Genomic DNA, 17858 nt, shown 5'->3' with positions numbered 1-17858 from the left:
ACTGCAGAAAGCAAAACTCTGGACAAGTGGGGACTACTGTAGTTGTGTGGCCATGGGCAAGTTAATTAAGTCCTTTATATCAGTTAGCCAGTGCTGCATAACAAATCATCCCCAAACACAGTGACTTAAATTAACAATCATTTTATATTTCTTACAAGTTTGCAAGTCAACTGAGGTTTGGCTGACATAGGCTGGGCTTGGATGCTAAAGCTCTGCTCTGCACATCTCTCATCCTCTTCTCAGGACCAGAGGGAGCCCACATCATGTTCTTCTCTTGGCAATGACAGAGGCACAAGAGAGCAAGCAGCAACATGCAAAGTCTCTAAGACCTAAGCTCCAAACTGGCACATGGTCACTTTTGCCTCATTCCTTTGGTCAAAAGAAGTCACACAGCAAAACTCAGTACCAAGGGGTAAGAAAATACAGTGACAGAGTTCAGGACACACTATCCCAAAATATGGCGCCTTGGCATCTGAGGAAACAGCAGGAGAAGGAAGGTCGCTCTCACCTTCCTCTCGCCCTTCTCCCTTGAAGCAGGTCACAAAACCTAAGAACGATTTTCTGACCTTACCCTGAAATGGGTCATATAAGACCCCCATTCGCAAGATGTTCTCCCTATACCTGGAGGAAAGAAACATCTTTATCTCTGAAGACACAGGGTATCAGAGAAGAATCTGACCAAAGAGGCCTTGCTAAGTTCTCCCAGTTTATTACCATTACACCATAACCCTTTTGTCCAATTATTTGTCTTCATGATTGTCCATTATTCATCAAACTTAGCATAAAAATACACAAGTTTAACTGTTTCTTTGAGTCTTCCTTTCCTTAGAAAGCTCCTGTGTCATGTAAAACTTATCTTAAATAAATTTGTAAGCTTTTCTCTTGTTAAACCATCTTTTGTTACAGAGGCCTTAGCCATGAACCTAGCAATAGGTGAGGAAAAGATATTTTGCCTCCTCTACAATACCCTGACACTTTTGTGGAAAGAACAGCAAAGTTACATGGCAACAGCAATAGATATAGGGAGGAGAGAAGAACTGGGGCTACTGTTGCCCTTTCCCACCTCCCCTACATCTTTATTATTCCATTTGTGAAATGGAATAATAATAGATCATGCTTGATACCATTATGAGAGGATTAAAGGAGATGACATATTTTTAAATACTTTTCATGGTGTCTGGCACGTTAGTGTTCAATACATAATATCTCATTATTACTAATAACTACTGTTATTGCTCCACTTTGTGCTCTAGCAAGGCTTGGATGCCCCTTCTCCTTGCCCAGGCCCTCCCCTTCAGATATCCCTTCTATGTGCCACGGCTCTTGCTACCATCTGCAGAACCATTTCTTATTCCATTTGAATGGAATCTTATTCCATTTCTTATTCTTATTTGAAATTACTGAAATCCCTCATTTTAAAAACATATGCTTCAGCACCAATAGGAGGACCAACCATCATCACGTGGCCCTGCTATGATGTACTAAGAAAAGCACATCACTTGTGTCATATTCCTGCTAAAATTATATAACCTAAATCTTATTGCAAAGAAACATTAGGGAAAACCATATTGAAGGACATTTTACAAAATAACTGGCCTGTACTCTTCAAGAATGTCAATTATTAGCCAGGCACAGTGGCTCACATCTGTGATCCCAGCACTTTGGGAGGCCAAGACAGGAGCATCCCTTGAGCTCAGGAGTTCAAGACCTGCCTGGGTAACATACTGAGACCTCGGCCGGGTGTGGTGGCTCACGCCTGTAATCCCAGCACTTTGAGAGGCCGAGGCGGGCGGATCACAAGTTCAGGAGATTGAGACCATCCTGGCTAACGTGGTGAAACCCCGTCTCTACTAAAAAGACAAAAAATTAGCCAGGCATGGTGGCGAGCGCCTGTAGTCCCAGCTACTCAGGAGGCTGAGGCGGAAGAATGGCGTGAACCCAGGAGATGGAGCTTGCAGTGAGCCAAGATCATGCCACTGCACTCCATCCAGCCTGGGCGACAGAGCGAAACTCTGTGTAAAAAAAAAAAAAAAAAAAGCATAGTGAGACCTCATCTCTTCAAATAAAAAAATTAGATGGGTGTGGGCTGGGCGTGATGGCTCACACCTGTAATCCCAGCACTTTGAGAGGCGGAGGCAGGGGCATCACCTGAGGTCAGGAGTTCGAGACTGGCCTGGCCAGTGTGGCAAAACCTCATCTCCACTAAAAATACCAAAAAAAAAAAAAAAAAAAAAATAGCAGGACATGGTGGTCTGTGCCAGTAATCCCAGCTACTGTGGAGGCTGAGGCAGGAGAATTGCTTGCCGGGAGGTGGAGGTTGCAGTGAGCCAAGATCTCACCACTGCACTCCAGCCTGGCAACAGAGTGAGACTCCATCTCAAAAAACCAAAACAAAACAAAAAATTAGCTGGGTGTGATTGCGCATGCTTATGGTCCCAGCTACTCAGGAGGCTGAGGTGGGAGAATCACTTGAGCTCAGGCAGTCGAGGCGTAGTGAGCCATGACTGCACTCCAGCCTAGATGACAGACTAAGACCCTGTCTCAGAAAAAAAAAAAAAAAGAATGTCAATCATGAAAGACACAGGTTTGATCATCAGTCAGCAAACTATGGCCCTGTAGCCCAATTTGGCCTGCCACTCATTTTTTCATATAAAGTTTTATTGGAACACAGCCATGTCCATTCATTTGTGTATTGTCTATGGCAGTTTTTTGTATGCCAAGGCATGGATGAATAGTTGTGACAGAGACTGTATAGCCTATAACAAGCTTGCCAACCCACGGCCTGCAGGCTGCATGCAGCCCAAGGAGGCTTTGAATGCGGCCCAACACAAATTTGTAAATTTTCTTAAAACATTATGAGATTTTTTTTGAGGGTTTTTTTTTCTTCTCATCAACATCATTGGTGTCAGTATATTTTATGTGTGTCCCAAGACAATTCTTCTTCCTCCAATGTGGCCCAAGGAAACCAAAAGATTGAACACCCCTGGCCCATAAACTGAAAATATTTACTCCCTGGCCCTTTGCAGAAAAAAATTTTACCTACTTCTGGATTCAATAAAAAATTTTGCTAAATTTCCTAGCTTTAACAATTGTACCGAGGTTATATAAAAGAATGACCTTGTTCTCAGAAAATCCACACAGTATGTAGGAGTAAAATGTCATTGTGTCTGCAACTTGCTCTTAAATGTTCAGGAAAAAAATTATAGAGAGAGAGGAAGGGAGAGGGACAGCATGGCAAAGTAAATGTGGCAAAATGTTAACACTTGGTGAGTCTGCATAAAGAATATGTTTTGGGGAGTTCTTTGGATATATTTGCAATTTTTCTGCACATTTGAAATGTTCTCAACATTCTAAAAGGTTTTTTAAAAAATCTGCATGGGCTCTGCCAAAAGTGACTCTCAGAAGATTATCTCTCTTCCATACACTTTAGAAGATGCCCAGAACTCCTCGTGCACTCCTCTCTTGAACTGCTTCTCTCTGTTTCCTTGGCCCTATGGATTTGTGCTTCCCTATAACCTGCACATGTGTGCCCTGGCCCACAGCCCCATCCTATGTGGGACTGCAATTCTGTCTCCACATTATCTTCCTCTTCTTGGCTAGTTCAATAGCTTTCTGATTGAGGTTTGATCTGAAAATTTCCCATACTGGACAGAAATATGGACTTTATAAAACATCATATGTGTCACAACTGAACCTGCTGCAGTGAAGGTTTCTGTTTTAATAATTTCACCCCCACTGTCACGGAGGCCACGAGCTGACCTAGTGAAAAAACCATTCAAGCTAGAAACCTCTCCACCCCTTCACCACACACCTCCTGTCTCCCTTCAGCCACATTGCTCTCAGGCTTCAGGTGGAGGAAGCTTGAGGAAAGGTGGTTGATACCTATTATTTTCTGCTCAGCAGGGTCTCAGTGGGACAGAATTTCATCTTAAAGGTGTGGGATTTAAAAAACAAAAAAAACCCAACAAACTTCCCATACCTTGAGATGTGGTCATATGGAGTATAAACAGCTGATTTGTTACTCTAGAATCACACTCACCCAGAGCATTCTCTCCACACACTTAGTCATTCTCCCTTCCTGGACTGAGTTGGATAGAACTGGTCTGAAACTTTTAGAAAGAAGCAGAGAAAGCCTCTCTCCTTCCCTTTCTCACGTATTATCTCATTTTCTCCACACAGCAATCAGGGAAGGCAGTGGAACAAATATTGCTATTTCCATTGAATAGGTCAGAATACTGAGGTTAGGAGAAATTAAATAACTACTAACTTAGGTCACGTGAGTAGGAGTGGTAACATCAGAAATAGACAAAAAAGGCAAAGGGCGCATGTGCGGGATAGTCAGAAGAACAGAGAATGAGAAGCTGGTCATCCCGGCATTAATCCCAGCATCCTGCTAATTCCAGTTCCAAGGTTACGGAAACTTGGATTCTTTACTTAATGCCTGCAAACTTCAGTTTCCTCATCTGCAAAACCAGCATAATAAAATTTACTTCCTGGATTGGTGTTGAGGGTCAAGTGGAAGAGGCTTAAGGAAGAACATATGAGCACCTCATCTAGTGCCTACTAGACTCAAAATAACATAATTACTTCCCTTTCCTCACCTTCCTCTATCTTTTTCTTTTCTTTTCTTTTTTTCTCAGTCGGAGTCTCACTCTGTTGCCAGGCTGGAGTACAGTGGTGTGATCTCAGCTCACTGCAACCTCCACCTTCTAGGTTCAAGCGATTCTCCTGCCTCAGCGTCCCAAGTAGCTGGGACTGCAGGCTCACACCACCATGCCCAGCTAATTTCTGTATTTTTGTTAGAGACGGGGTTTCACCATGTTGGCCAGGGTGGTCTCAATCTCTTGACCTCGTGATCCACCCACCTTACATGCAATCCTGGTAGTCTGGGATATGAATGAAAATCAGCACCTGGAGAGGGTGCTCCTGAGCCAGTTGATGTTAGCTCATGGGATCCTTCCATGCTAAGTACTGGGTTTGCAGATGGGATCATAGGAGGTTTTACTGCCAAATAAAAGGTGGCACTCATGAGGACTGTATTTGCTAAGCACAACTTGTGAAATATGTGCTACTAAAGCTGGGATAGCCTATTCATTTCTTTACGATTTTTTAAGGGCAACCTTGGGCATTATTTGCATTATCCTCCTTACTCTTAATGTTACTTAGGCTAAAGATCTGACATCTTGATTCCAGACAGAGACATAAGGACCTAATGAATGGGATAAATCAGGCTCATTTTTAAGAACAACGAGAGATAGAGTTTTAATTTTTTTATTATTAGACTCGTAAGCCATTAAATATTAAGACTTTGTCAACGTGGCCCTGTGCACTGATAAATGAACAATGCCCACCAAGGTGTGTTCTTTTACTACAGGGAAGCTGGAAGAGTTCTGGAGACTGGACCCAGACAAGAGAGCTGGTTGGATGGAGCCCTTAGTCTTCATTTATAGGCAAGAGGCTACACTAGTTTGAACCACCCTTAATTGAGGTATGCCTTGGGAAATCTTCACATCTGCTGATGGGTGTTTAAGGCACAAGTGCTATAGATGGTACCTGACCATAGGCTGAGGTGCTCTCTGAGTTCACAGTGGGCGGGGGTGGTTTTGGGATGAAACTGTTCCGCCTCAGATCATCAGGCATTAGTTAGATTCTCATAAGGAGCATGCAACCTAGATATCTCACATGGCCAGTTCACAATGGGGTTTACGCTCCTACGAGAAACTAATGCCATTACTGATCTGACAGGAGGCGGAGCTCTGGCAGCAATTCTTGCTGGCTGGCCTGCTGCTCACCTCCTGCTGTGCGGCCCAGTTCCTAAGAGGAACTGGTACTGATCCCTAACCTGGGGATTGAGGACCCCTGCAACAGAGGACTCAGGCCAAATGGGAGATCTGCAGGCTGGACTCCTCACCCAGCCAGTCTTTTTATCAGAGACATGGTCCAAAGTCATGGAGGAGAATTTTTGTGTGTGTCGAGCAGAGACTTTCCTTACAGCAACCACTTCCCTCACGCCAAAAGACCATTTTGGGGATCATGGAGGCCATTTTTTAAAGTTAAAAATGAACATGAGTTGAAGGAAGCATTGTCCTGGGACACTCTCCGGCCTCCGTCTCTTCCCAGCAGCTTCCTGGTAACACCAGAGAGCACCTGAGCTATAAATGTGCAAGCGCGATGCTGGCCCCTCGTGTGCACCAGGATAAGATCCTGGATCTGCTCCAGATGCAGCTTCTGACTTGTCCCTGACCTGGGCCAGGCCTGGAGGGCACCTCTCTCCATGTGCCTAATGAGAGGCCTGAGAGATTCCTCTCCAACACTCCTGGGACAGACATGAACCTGTCTGTCTCTCCAGAAGATATTCAGCTTCATGTAATTACACCTTTTTCAAGCCATGTAGAATGGAATTGTTGGAAAGGCCCCATTGACTGTGGGCTTGAGAATCAGTAGGCTCCAACTGGAACAGCTGATGATGATAATGATCTTGCATTTATACAGACCTTTTCATCCAGATGGATCCATAGAGCTCAGCAGAATTTACCACCAATGGTACAAGCATAGAGCCAAACTCTGCCCTCTGTGAGGTGCTGCTCCCACAGAGGCCACATTACTGCTGAGGGTCTTGGTCAACATTGGCCCTCAAGCAGGGGCATTTTCTGGGTCCATGCACTTGAGCTAGAGAAGAAATTTGCAAATCGCGATAGCCCTAGCACAAAACAGGCTGTGTGGGGGCAGCTGGAGAGCTGGGGCTGCGGGGAGCTGCACCTGTGTGAAGAAAAGCAGGATTCAGCCCTTTGCCGTGTGCAGAATTCCATCCCTGCATGCCCAGCATGACGGGCAAGGACAGGCCAAAGTTGGGGAGACAGCTGAGTCCCGAAAAAACTCTCATGCTGCCTCAAGATAAGCACTTCCCAAAGTGTGTTCCACAAACCATTAGTCCTTCCTGGAAGACACTCCTCCAGCAGAAATAATTTGAGGGTCTTTTGAGAAAGGCAGCAGCTGGATTCCCCACCTGAAAAGTCATAATGCACATTAGAATATTAAAGGCTTTGAGGAGTCCTAAAATCAAGAAACCTATGTAACTTTAACCTGTGTATCCCAAGCTGGTTGCACCACAGCGCCCTTTTCTCCTTTGCAACATACTGCAGAATATGGTATGCATTTTGAATAATCTGCTACAGATTTAGACCAGTCTAAAGTAAAGTTTTCTGTCTCCATATTTTTTAATAAAAAATGATATATTCTGTTCAGATCTGAGATAATATCAGAGAGCTGACAGGTTGTTTATCCCATTTTATTTACTAACCATGGGGAAAGTGAAATCCAGGAGGGCTGTCACATGCCAGACAACAACTTAGTAGCAAAGGCAAGCAAAGCAAAAAAGACAGCAAGCAAAGGGCTTGCAGATCATCAAAAGGTAACTGTATCTCCTAAATCCTGAAAGGCACAAAAGCCAGGACTAGCCTTAGACCTCAGTTTGATCCCATGACCGATTATACATAATACAACTATAAATGTAATGACCTATTTTTTAAAACAAGATATACAGCGAAGAAATTCTACATAGTCCCTGCCTTGTTTCCTGGATTCCATTGTATGTTTTCTTTTTTTTAGGTGAAAGGTAGATATGTAGTAGGATGCTCCAGCATTTTGGGTCTGAGATATTTGTGGGTTGAGGGTAAGCCTTTGGCATATCCATGGGAATTACTGCAGCATTCCTGTACATGATTCCCTCCTCTCCACAGACACACAGATACGTGCAAAGCAAACTCCTGAGAAACCATGAGGTGAGTAGGAAAAGCACTACTGAAGGATATGGCCCTAGACCCATGCTGTCTAATATAGTGGCCACTGGCCATGTGTGGCTATGTAAACTTAAAAGTATTAAAATATTAAAATTTAAAGTTATTAAAATAAAATGATTTCAATTTGTAGTTTAAAGATATTAATATAAAATGAAATTTTCAGTTCCTCAATTGCACTGGTCACATTTCAAGTGCTCAGTAGCTGCACGTGGCTGGTGGCTACCACATCGGAGAAGTACAAATTAGAACATTTCTGTCATCACAGAGAGTTCTATAGGACAGTAGATGCACCACCACCATTTTAGCCACAACAGTGCTAGGCGCAGGGCTCCTTGCTGCACTGTCTTCAGGTCAATATATAATCCTGGCTTTCTTCAAAAAGCAGGAAACCTACATGCTGAACAAAAGCACTTGCAGATCATCAAAAGGTAACTGTATCTCCTAAATCTTAAAAGGCAGTGATCTTGGAATGACCTAAAAGTATACCAGTGAGATGCAGAAAGTGCAACTGCAATGTTTTTTGTCTACTTCCTCCCTCCAAGTTCCAAATTAAACTACCATACCCATCGAATGGACGGGACTACTCAACACCAAGATGTGAGCAATTTTATGGTACACGAATGTTTGGGGGGACTCCTTAATCTCTTTTATTACATCATCCTTGATAAAATATCATTATTTACTTAATATCTGATTACTTTGTCTTTATAGCCCTAAAGTAGGCTTTTGGACCAGATGATAGAGTAGTTTTAGACTCACAGCAAAATGAAGCAGAAAATACACGGAGTTTCAACATACTCCCCTCACTCCTCGACATCCTCCCCCATCATCAACATGCCCCACCAGAGTAGTCCATTTGTTGCAATAGATAAACCTACATTGGCACGTCAATATCAATCAAAGTCCATAGAATACATTAGAGTTCCCTCTTGGTGCTATACTTCCTAAGGGTTTTAAGGATGCGTAATGTCATGCATCCATCATTATAGTGTCACACAAAAGCTTCCCTGACCTAAAAATCCTCTGTGCTCCACCCAAACCCCTAGCAACCAAGCCCCTTTTTCTTTAATAATTCTATTCACTTTCTGGACATTCCTGAACCTAGCCGTTGCTGCTGTGTTTTCTATCTTCTCACTGGATAGACTGAAGTCCAAAAACATTGTGACTCTCCTACGATCACACAGGAGAGCGGTGGCAGACAAGAGAGGGGCTGGCTTTGCTCTGAGCACCCGGCTCTGGCTGGTGGGCAGACTTGCTGCACTCTAGAGCCCTCCCCCTTCTCTCATTTGTCACCATGACCTCATCCTCCCCACTGTGCGGCCTCCCAGCCAGACCCGGGCTGCAGGAGCATCATCATTGCTGATTTTGTTCTGGGATTCGGATGTTCATTCTTTTCTCAGGATCCCCCAGGTTGCTCAGACAGAGTGGCTGCCAGTCAGCCCCAAGAGTCCTGGAATTTGGCCTCAAACCAAGTTTGCCTGGGGCCAGTGCTCTGCCTCTCCCCAGCCCCGGCTGGCAATCAGAGGAGAAAGACTGAACTAAGCTCCTTGGCTCAGGGAAGAGAGCTTCACACTTGAGTTTTAACTTCCAGCTTTCTTAAAAATTCCCAAGGGAATTTTGCATTCCTTGGGTGGCAAAAGATGTACAGTATTTCCCTTTAAGCAGAAGCATGGTTTTCTCGGAGCTGTATCATCTGGGGTCAGTCCAGCTTCTAGGGTCCTTTTCTAGTCCTGCAGTGGCAGAGCCTACTCTTCCTCCATAGTAATAAAACGTTGAGCTGCGCACTGTGGCCACTCAGAATAACACTACATTTCTCCATTTCCCTTGCGGCTAGGTGTGACAAGCTCTGGCAATGAGAGTTGTATAGGCTTGGGGTGTGCACCTTCCAGGAAGAGAGGGAATGTGAACTTCTCCTCCCCTTTCTTTGTTCCTTCTGGCTGGAAGGGGGGCATAAGAGCTGGATCTAGAGCAGCCCACTTGGGCCATGATGTGGCCTTGAAAATGGACCTATGAACCACAGATAAATAAGACAGAAAGAGCCTGGACTCCTGACACTAGGTAACATCACACCAGCCTTGGACCACCTTCCTGGATATTTGCATGTGAGAGAAATAAACCTCCAATTGTCTTTAAGCTACTTGTGTGGGGTTTACTGCCATTCACAGATAAGCCTAATGCCAACTAATATAGCTGCTCCAAGTAGTGATAGTAATAACAATATGTAGAAGAAAGACAAGGAGAATAATAGCTGCAACTTTGAATACTGATTGTGTTTACGGAACTTCACTCAGCATATTAAACAGAGAATATCATTTAATTCTCACAAGGGCCCTCCAAGGTGGATAGTACAATCACCATTTACCAATGAGGAAAGTCAGGTGTGGAAAGAACAAGTAACCTGCTTAAGGTGATTCATTAATAAAAATCGAGGATGAGATTCAAAATACTACTCTACAAACAGGAAGGGCTGAGGCCAGGAATTAGGACAGAGAGAGCAGCAGCAGGTCAGGCAAGGGGAGACAGTGACCCAACAACACTGGATCCCAAACTGTATGATGAAGCACGCTGAGACGCCACAGAGAACACTCAGGGCTGCCTCGGAGAGTTTAAAATTTCAAGAGAAACACAGCAGTACTTGACATCTATCAGATCCAGTGCAAACCTCATAGTTTCAACATTGTTTCATGTGCTTCATTTCTTTCCATGTTAGAACAACCGGGGGAAAGTTTCACTGTTTCTACTGAAGATGCTAAGAAGTAAATCTGGAACTGCTGGTGACCATGCCTGATAAGGGATCCAAAACAGGAGAGAAGAGCCAAAAGACACCTGAGAGATATTTGGAATACCATTATGTGAGCACCCATATCCAGGCATCCATGAAGTCTTGCTCATTCAGCACCATGAACAACTTTTGTAATTAAACCTCTTTGAACTGGATTTCTGCCACTTGTAACAGAAAGAGTCTTGGTTAATACATCTACAGTGGGTTTTAAAAATTGGCCAATGAAAAGGAATTGAGAAAAAAAGGTCTTGCATTTGAAGTAATTCCTTAGAAGTGTAAAGAAGCCAACCCGGCCAGGTACGGCCGCTCACACCTGTAACCCCAGCACTTTGGGAGGCCAAGGTGGGCGGATCATGAGGTCAGGAGATCAAGACCATCCTGGCTAACACAGTGAAACCCCGTCTCTACTAAAAATACAAAAAAAAATTTAGCCAGGTGTGGTGGCAGGCACCTGTAGTCCCAGCTACTCAGGAGGCTGAGGCAGGAGAATGGAGTGAACCCAGGAGGCGGAGGTTGCAGTGAGCCAAAATCGCGCCACTGCACTCAATCCTGGGTGACAGAGTGAGATTCTGTCTCAAAAAAAAAAAAAAAGAGAGAGAGAGAGAGAAAGAGAAGCCAATCTGAGGGGTTCCCACTGGCAAATAAGAACTTGTAAGGATTTGGGCAAGGGGGTGAGATGAGGAGGTGATGTTATCTACTATGGTCCTAAATCATTCTGATTCACTAACACATGGTGGTCTCTCTGGCAAAGAGGCAGAAGGCATCTCCTCACCTCTCCAATGTTGAAGATGTCCATAACCTTGCCCAAGATGTCTCTTCAGTCTCATGTCCTTACCTTCAGTGATCCCTCCTATATAACATCTGCTACATAAATGAGTTTAGGGTAGAACTAAAGGCTGTTGACTGTTTGTTACCTCAGCCACTTACTATCAGTGCGATTTTGTAATAATTCCTTGTCAAGCCTCAGCTTCCTTATCTATAAAATGGGACAGTAATTCCTCTTCCAAGGTTGTCTTGGGAATTATACTATAATATATATGCAAATACACCTACCACAGTACTCAGCACCTGGTAGACACTGTGTAATTGTCAGTTCTTGCCCTACCTTTTTAATCTCACAGGACTGAGCACACAAGGGGGAATGATTGTTTGGTCCTTTTGGAGATCAGACCCAAATTTGCATTGAATTTACTTCGCATCCACTCTCTCATCAAAACAAATGAAGACTACCATTTAATATTTAGGTTAAGACGTTAAGATTCCAGTGTTCTCTCAACCACAACAACCAGAATTTACTGAACACTTCTCATGTTCCAAGTACCATGGCTAGTTCAACAACACGGTAGTGACTGTGATACAGCCTTGACCTCAGAGAATTACCAGTCTAACCTTGGCTATGGGGTATAGATAGATAAGGGTTTTTACAGAGCAAAATCATTTGTACAAAAGTCTTTGTAAAGGCTCTGACTTTAGAGGCTAGAAATGACATAAAGGGTCATTTATTCCAACTACCTCTCCTCTCTCTTTTGACGTTTGCAACCTTGACACAACATACCCATGATTGTTCAACGCATGCTTGAACACTTCTCCTGATGGGAGACTCACCCTCCCCCCACAAAGGCTGCCTAGTGTGTCTTTGCACAGCTCCAACCATTGAGAAGTACAGATAGGAAGTTTTCTCTGACTTGAAAGTGTCAGCTATTCTATCAGCTCTCTGCCTGAATCTGACAGAGAACAAAATGGGAATTAGATACGTGTGGTGGTTTCAGCATGAGACAGTTACTCAGTTTAATGCCAAATACAAAACAGAGAAGAAGAGGGAATGCATTTGCCAAAGGGAGCCCTCCCCATGGGCTTTGGCTTGGCCCCAAACTGTTTGACAAAGAGCCACAAACATGGCATGGTCAGAGCACATCAACCAAATGCATGTGTTGCTCCAAGGGTGGAAAAATATTTGGCCTCCATGAAAACATTATTATTATTATTATTATTTTTATTTATTTATTAACAGTTCCTTTCAAATTAGAGTCTGCCTTCATTTTTACTTTTTATTTTTTGAAATCTCTCACTTTCCTGTCATTAAAAAGTTTGGGCTGGGCACAGTGGCTCATGCCTGTAATCCCAGCACTTTAGGAAGCTGAGGAGGGAGGATCACGAGTTCAGGAGTTCAAAATCAGCCTGGCGAATATGGTGAAACCCCGTCTCTACTAAAAAATACAAAAATTAGCCAGGTGTGGTGGCGCACACCTGTAGTCCCAGCTACTCAGGAGGCTGAGGCAGGAGAATTGCTTGAACAGGGGAAGTAGAGGTTGCAGTGAGCCGAGATGGCACCAATGCACTCCAGCCTGGACGACAGAGTGAGACTCTGTCTCATAACAAGAAAAAAAAAATAGTTTGATCTTTAACATTAGCCCTTCTCTTAAATTAGTTCCTCCATCTAAACCTTTGCTGCCCAACATAGTAGCCACTAGCCATGTTTAAATAAAATTTAAAATAACCCAGTGTCTCACTCACACTAGCCATGTTTCAAGTGCCCAGTAGCCAAGTGTAGCTAGTGGTCACCATATTGAACAGCACAGATATAGAGCATATGCATGGGAGCAAGTTCTACTGGACAGCCCTAGTCTGCTCTAGAGTGACTTTGACCTTGAATTGCTTATTAATATGGAGGAAACAAGCATGATTTTTTTTAAACCAGACAGACCTACAGTCCAATCCTAGCTCCACATCTTAGTAACTGTGTGACTTTGGACAAGTGATTGGACCTCCCTGAGCATCACTTCAAATCCTCCTCCCATTGATGCCACTGGAGAGGCCCCATCCACATGCATTATTTGCACCTCTCATTACACCGTTGGCAACAGGCTGCCTTGGATCTGAGTTACCGATGCATGTTTCCGGCTTTCCCACTAGCCAATGAGCTCCTGGGGACACATTCATCTTGCTACCACAGGGCCGTACTCGTGCCAGGACCTCAGTCAGTATTAGATTGAATTAAATCACCTTCTGTGTGATATAGGCCAATTTAAATAGGGTGCAATTCATGGTCTCTCCTGATGGCTCCAAGAAAAAACCAAGACTTGAATAACTAAGAGGTTGGTTGAATAGCTCATTAGTGGGTCAACATAATAACAGCGTAGTAGCAAATGTTTACTGAACATTTACCACGTGTCACTGTGCTAAGTGTTTTACATATATTTAATCTTCACTGAAATAAGATGGATACAAGTATCACACACTAGGTTGCAGATGAAGAAACTGAGACCCAGAGAGACTGGGTAATTTCCCTTAGGGCACACAGCAAGTCAGAGACAGAGCTGGTGTTAAATCTAGGCTGACTCCAGAGATCACAGGCTGGTCACTCTACTCAATTGCTTCCTGTGGGACATTAATGATGTCAGTTCTACCTTGAGGTTCAAGAACCCTCACAATGAAGCTGCAAGTGCTGAGTCCTAACCTACCAACAAGATGACCAGAAAGTTCCAAACTTGGTTTTGTACAATCAAACCAGCCTCAAGCACCAGAGAGTAGGAATATTTACATTGGGTAGGAATTGGGTCTGAAGCTGAGATTGAGCTTTCCAAGTCATTTTTTACAAATTATAGTAGACACTCAGTGTCTCTGCCCTCAAAATATGCATGCATATTCACTTCGACTTAGCAATTTCTCTTTCAGTTGTTTATTCTAAGAGCGTAATTGGGAATGTGCGTGCTCTACCATTTAGCCACAAGGAAAATCATTAAACTTTGTGGGAGGAAAAAAAATAGAAACAACCCTGGTTTCTATTTTCATTCTGGTTTGATTGTCCAAATGTCCAATAATTGAAGATTGATTAAATAACCAAACCATGTTTTACCTATAAGTTGCAAAACTTGTCATTAAGAAGACTGTGTTGGAGAGACATATTTAATGCCATGGGAAGACTTTTGGATCACAGTAAATGGTGGGGGAAAGCAGGTTGCAAAACAGTTTGAATCTTATGGCCCAATGTTTGCCAAGTAGTGATAGAGTGAATTTTCTAGAGGAAAAAACACCAAGTGTTAACTCTGGGTGGAAGAATTCAGCTGATGTTTGCCCTTCCTTCTTATTTGTATTTTCTAGTTTTTCTATAAGAAACACGATTTCTTGTAGATTTTAACATTTACTGTTTTAAAAATCTTCCTAAGGAATCATTTTTGAAACTCCCATGTTTACAAGTGCCTTCACCCCCAGCTCCTGGGCCATCCCCCAGAGGAGAGGCTGCCTCCCTGGAGGAGTGAGGCTCCAGGGCTGATACGCAGTGATGCACACAGCATTTTCCCATTCCTAGGCTAACAATTGGCCTGTGGTTTTTATGTGCAAAGCTATTTATTTTCCAATCAGAGGCATTGAGTCGGGACTTCTGGGGGTAAACTGGTAGCTCTGGACAGCTTTGAAGCATCACAAGTAGGAGGTTTTGTCCCCTGAAGATTTAGGAGAGCAGGCTCTCTTGGATTGTTTTATTGGCTTCTTTTACATATGTATAGCCCTGGAGCGGGGGTGGGGACATTGCTCGTTGGGGATGGACCTCCCCACAGGCAAAAAACCTCAGAAACCAAGGGGAATGTTGGAAATTTCTCAAACATTGGCCCCTTGCCCCCTACACAAACCATAGCCTTAGAGATCTCTTCTGTTCTTCTGTATTTTCTTCTGATGGATGTAGAACTTAGAGGTAAAGAACATTGTCTTTGGAATCAAACAGACATGGCCTGGAACCATAGGCAAGTTCCCGAATTTCTCTGAACTATAGATAAATTCCTCATCTGTAAAATGGGCCAATAATAGTTGCTATGTTATGTTATAAATTGTTGTAAGGAATAAATAAGAGAATTTTCATAGAAGTGTTTAGCACAGTTCCTGGCACATAGTAAGCTCTCATTCAATGGTAGCTGTTATTATTCCCCTTCCTATTCCTTCCTTCCTTCTGTCCTTTCTTCTTTCTTTCCTTTCTTTCTTCCTTTTCTCCTTCTTCTCATAGGTTAAGGCTGAACTAACACAATCTTGCAGCTAGAAGTGAGGTCCCAGCACCAATAGACTCCTGTCTCCATTCACTGAATCTCTGCCTCAGAATTTTGCAAATCCCCCAGCTCCATGTGCACGCGTGTGCACACAAATACACACACACATACACACACACACACTGTAGTAGCAGCAGCAGCAGCAGCTCTGAATGTGGTTTTCAGTGTGGCCTTCACATTTCCCGTTGACTCAGACCCTGGTGCAGGGACAAATTGGAGGAGCAGAGTGTAAATGTTACTTACCTCTTTGGCTCCTCCTCAAGAGGGGCTGAGCACAGATGTTTGCAGGGGCAAGCGCAGCCCCGTAAGAATGGGGGCATTGTGTGCGGGCTCACACAAAGGCCCAGTGGCCCCACTAGGCTGCCAGCCTCCCGAGCATCCTCTCTTTACGCATTGATTTATTAGGCCAGGGATGAATGAAAACGTAATTAATATTACTGAAGCATTAGAGTCTATTTAATTTAAATGCCACTGAATATTTCACTTTCAGCTGGGAGTGACAATGTGCTCAGGCCCGGCTGGTGAAAGCCGGGGCCATCTGTTACCCCGGCGAAGGAGAGAGACAGGGGAGGCCGAGAGTGCGAGGCTTTGTGGACATTCCAAAGGTCCACGATCATCATTCAACTCAAGGGCAGCCAAACTGCATTCCTCTGCACAAGCCCCTCAGCCCGGAGGGGGCTTAGAGAATGGGCAGGAGAGAATGCAGAAAATGAAGAGACCTGCCCTGCACCAAGAAAGCCAGGAAGCTGCAGAAGGAGGAGGGGGAGGAAAAGACACACATACAGGGCTGATTAGGAAATTGCAGCGTTTGAGGACTAAGGGCTGACCAGCTAGAACTGCACTTTCCGCTAGATAACCGCTAGCCATATGCAACTCTTTCAATTAAAATTAAGATAAATTAAAATAAAATGAAATGAAAAATTTAGTCCCTCAGTCCCACTTGCCACATTTCACATGTGGTTAGTGGCTGCCTACTGCATTGGGCAGGACAGTGTAACATTTCTATCATTGCAGAAAGTTCTGGACAGCACTGTTCTAGAAGGCGATTGTACCTACATAATTAGAGGGAGAGTGGACCCAGAAATCCACCTGAAGAATCCTAATTGGTTGATTTTTAGGGCTTTCTGAGCATCCAAGAATCATTTGATGGTCAAGAGCAGGTGCCATGGTGATAGATCATGTCACTCAAATCCCAGCCCTATTGCTTGCCCTCAAACAAGTTATTTAAGATCTGCACAACTCAGTTTCCTCATTTGTAAAACGGAGATAATAATGCGACCTGACTGTACGTTATTGGGGAAAATAATTATCAGGTACTTCCAACAGTGCCTTGCACACAGGAAAAGTCCAACATACATGAGCAATCATTTATGGAAGGGGCTAAAGAGGAGAATGATCTTGAACTAAAGAAGAATGTTGCCCTGGTGTGTCTGAGCTAGAGGAACATGCAAGTTTTGAATTTGAGAGAATAAATCTCCAGGCAGCCAGCTGGGGGCCCAGATCCTGGTTTCTGGGTTTCTGGGGCTGGGGGAAGGGGTGTAGAGATCCCAGGGCACTTGGTGCAGCTACAGCAGTAGCAGGAGCAGCAGGAGGGGGAAGGTTCCATCCTTAGTGGGACGATAATTAGCCCGGTGGGTTCTCTCATAATTGGGATCATTTGTTCTCCTGGCTTTTTCTCTGACAACTGATTCCATGCCAGGGGAAAGCTGTGTGACTCACACCTTGCCATGCCAATTAGCTGATAAACATCAAACGTAAACAAAGATGGCCTAATTAAAACTAGTCACTGAACCTCTGTGAGCATCTTGTCAAAATTGCACCAACATTCTGCACCCAGGCTTGCGCTGGGTCTTGGGAGCTAAATGAGGGATTCCATGGAGAATTCACAGATGTCCCCTCAGGAGGGGCCCCTAAGGTGACAGGGGAAGCAGGCAGAAGGCAGAGGAAAGGATTAGCTCAGCCACTTGGATTGGCCCCTCCGGCTGTTCCAGCTGCAAACCTCCACATGCACACAAGGTTCTCATGTGCACATGTGTCACGTCCTCAGCTGCCCCTTTGCACTGAGAAACCATCTCAGGGCCGATCTTCATTTCATGTATAGTTTTTCAGCTGGGTCCTCTTGTTGGTACTTTGGATGTATTTAATTCTGAAATTCTCAAATCACTCAAAATGAACCTCTGTGTGACTCAGTTTTCCTACTGAAAAAAATGGAAATTATGATACTCGACCAATTGTTACTCA

At 43.9% G+C, this 17858-nt stretch overlaps 1 protein-coding gene across 1 annotated transcript in view; it reads right to left on the bottom strand.

Annotated features, from left to right (window-relative positions):
* Nucleotides 1-5257: 5257 nt before the first annotated feature.
* Nucleotides 5258-17858, bottom strand: part of LOC109028876 (uncharacterized) — a 70466-nt gene continuing 57865 nt past the window's right edge. Inside the window, exons 2-3 of the mRNA XM_055356459.2 lie at nt 6926-7006; nt 5258-6759 (exon numbers count right to left, since the gene is read on the bottom strand). Of these exons, the coding sequence (XP_055212434.2) occupies nt 6670-6759; nt 6926-7006 (171 nt within the window). The 3' untranslated portion in view covers nt 5258-6669. The remainder of the gene's footprint in view (nt 6760-6925; nt 7007-17858) is intronic.

The sequence above is a fragment of the Gorilla gorilla genome, chromosome 9 (genome assembly GCF_029281585.2).
Source record: "Gorilla gorilla gorilla isolate KB3781 chromosome 9, NHGRI_mGorGor1-v2.1_pri, whole genome shotgun sequence".
Taxonomy (NCBI): Eukaryota; Metazoa; Chordata; class Mammalia; order Primates; family Hominidae; genus Gorilla; species Gorilla gorilla.
Note: the sequence above shows the minus strand (reverse complement) of the source record. Positions and strands in the feature narration are given on the sequence as shown.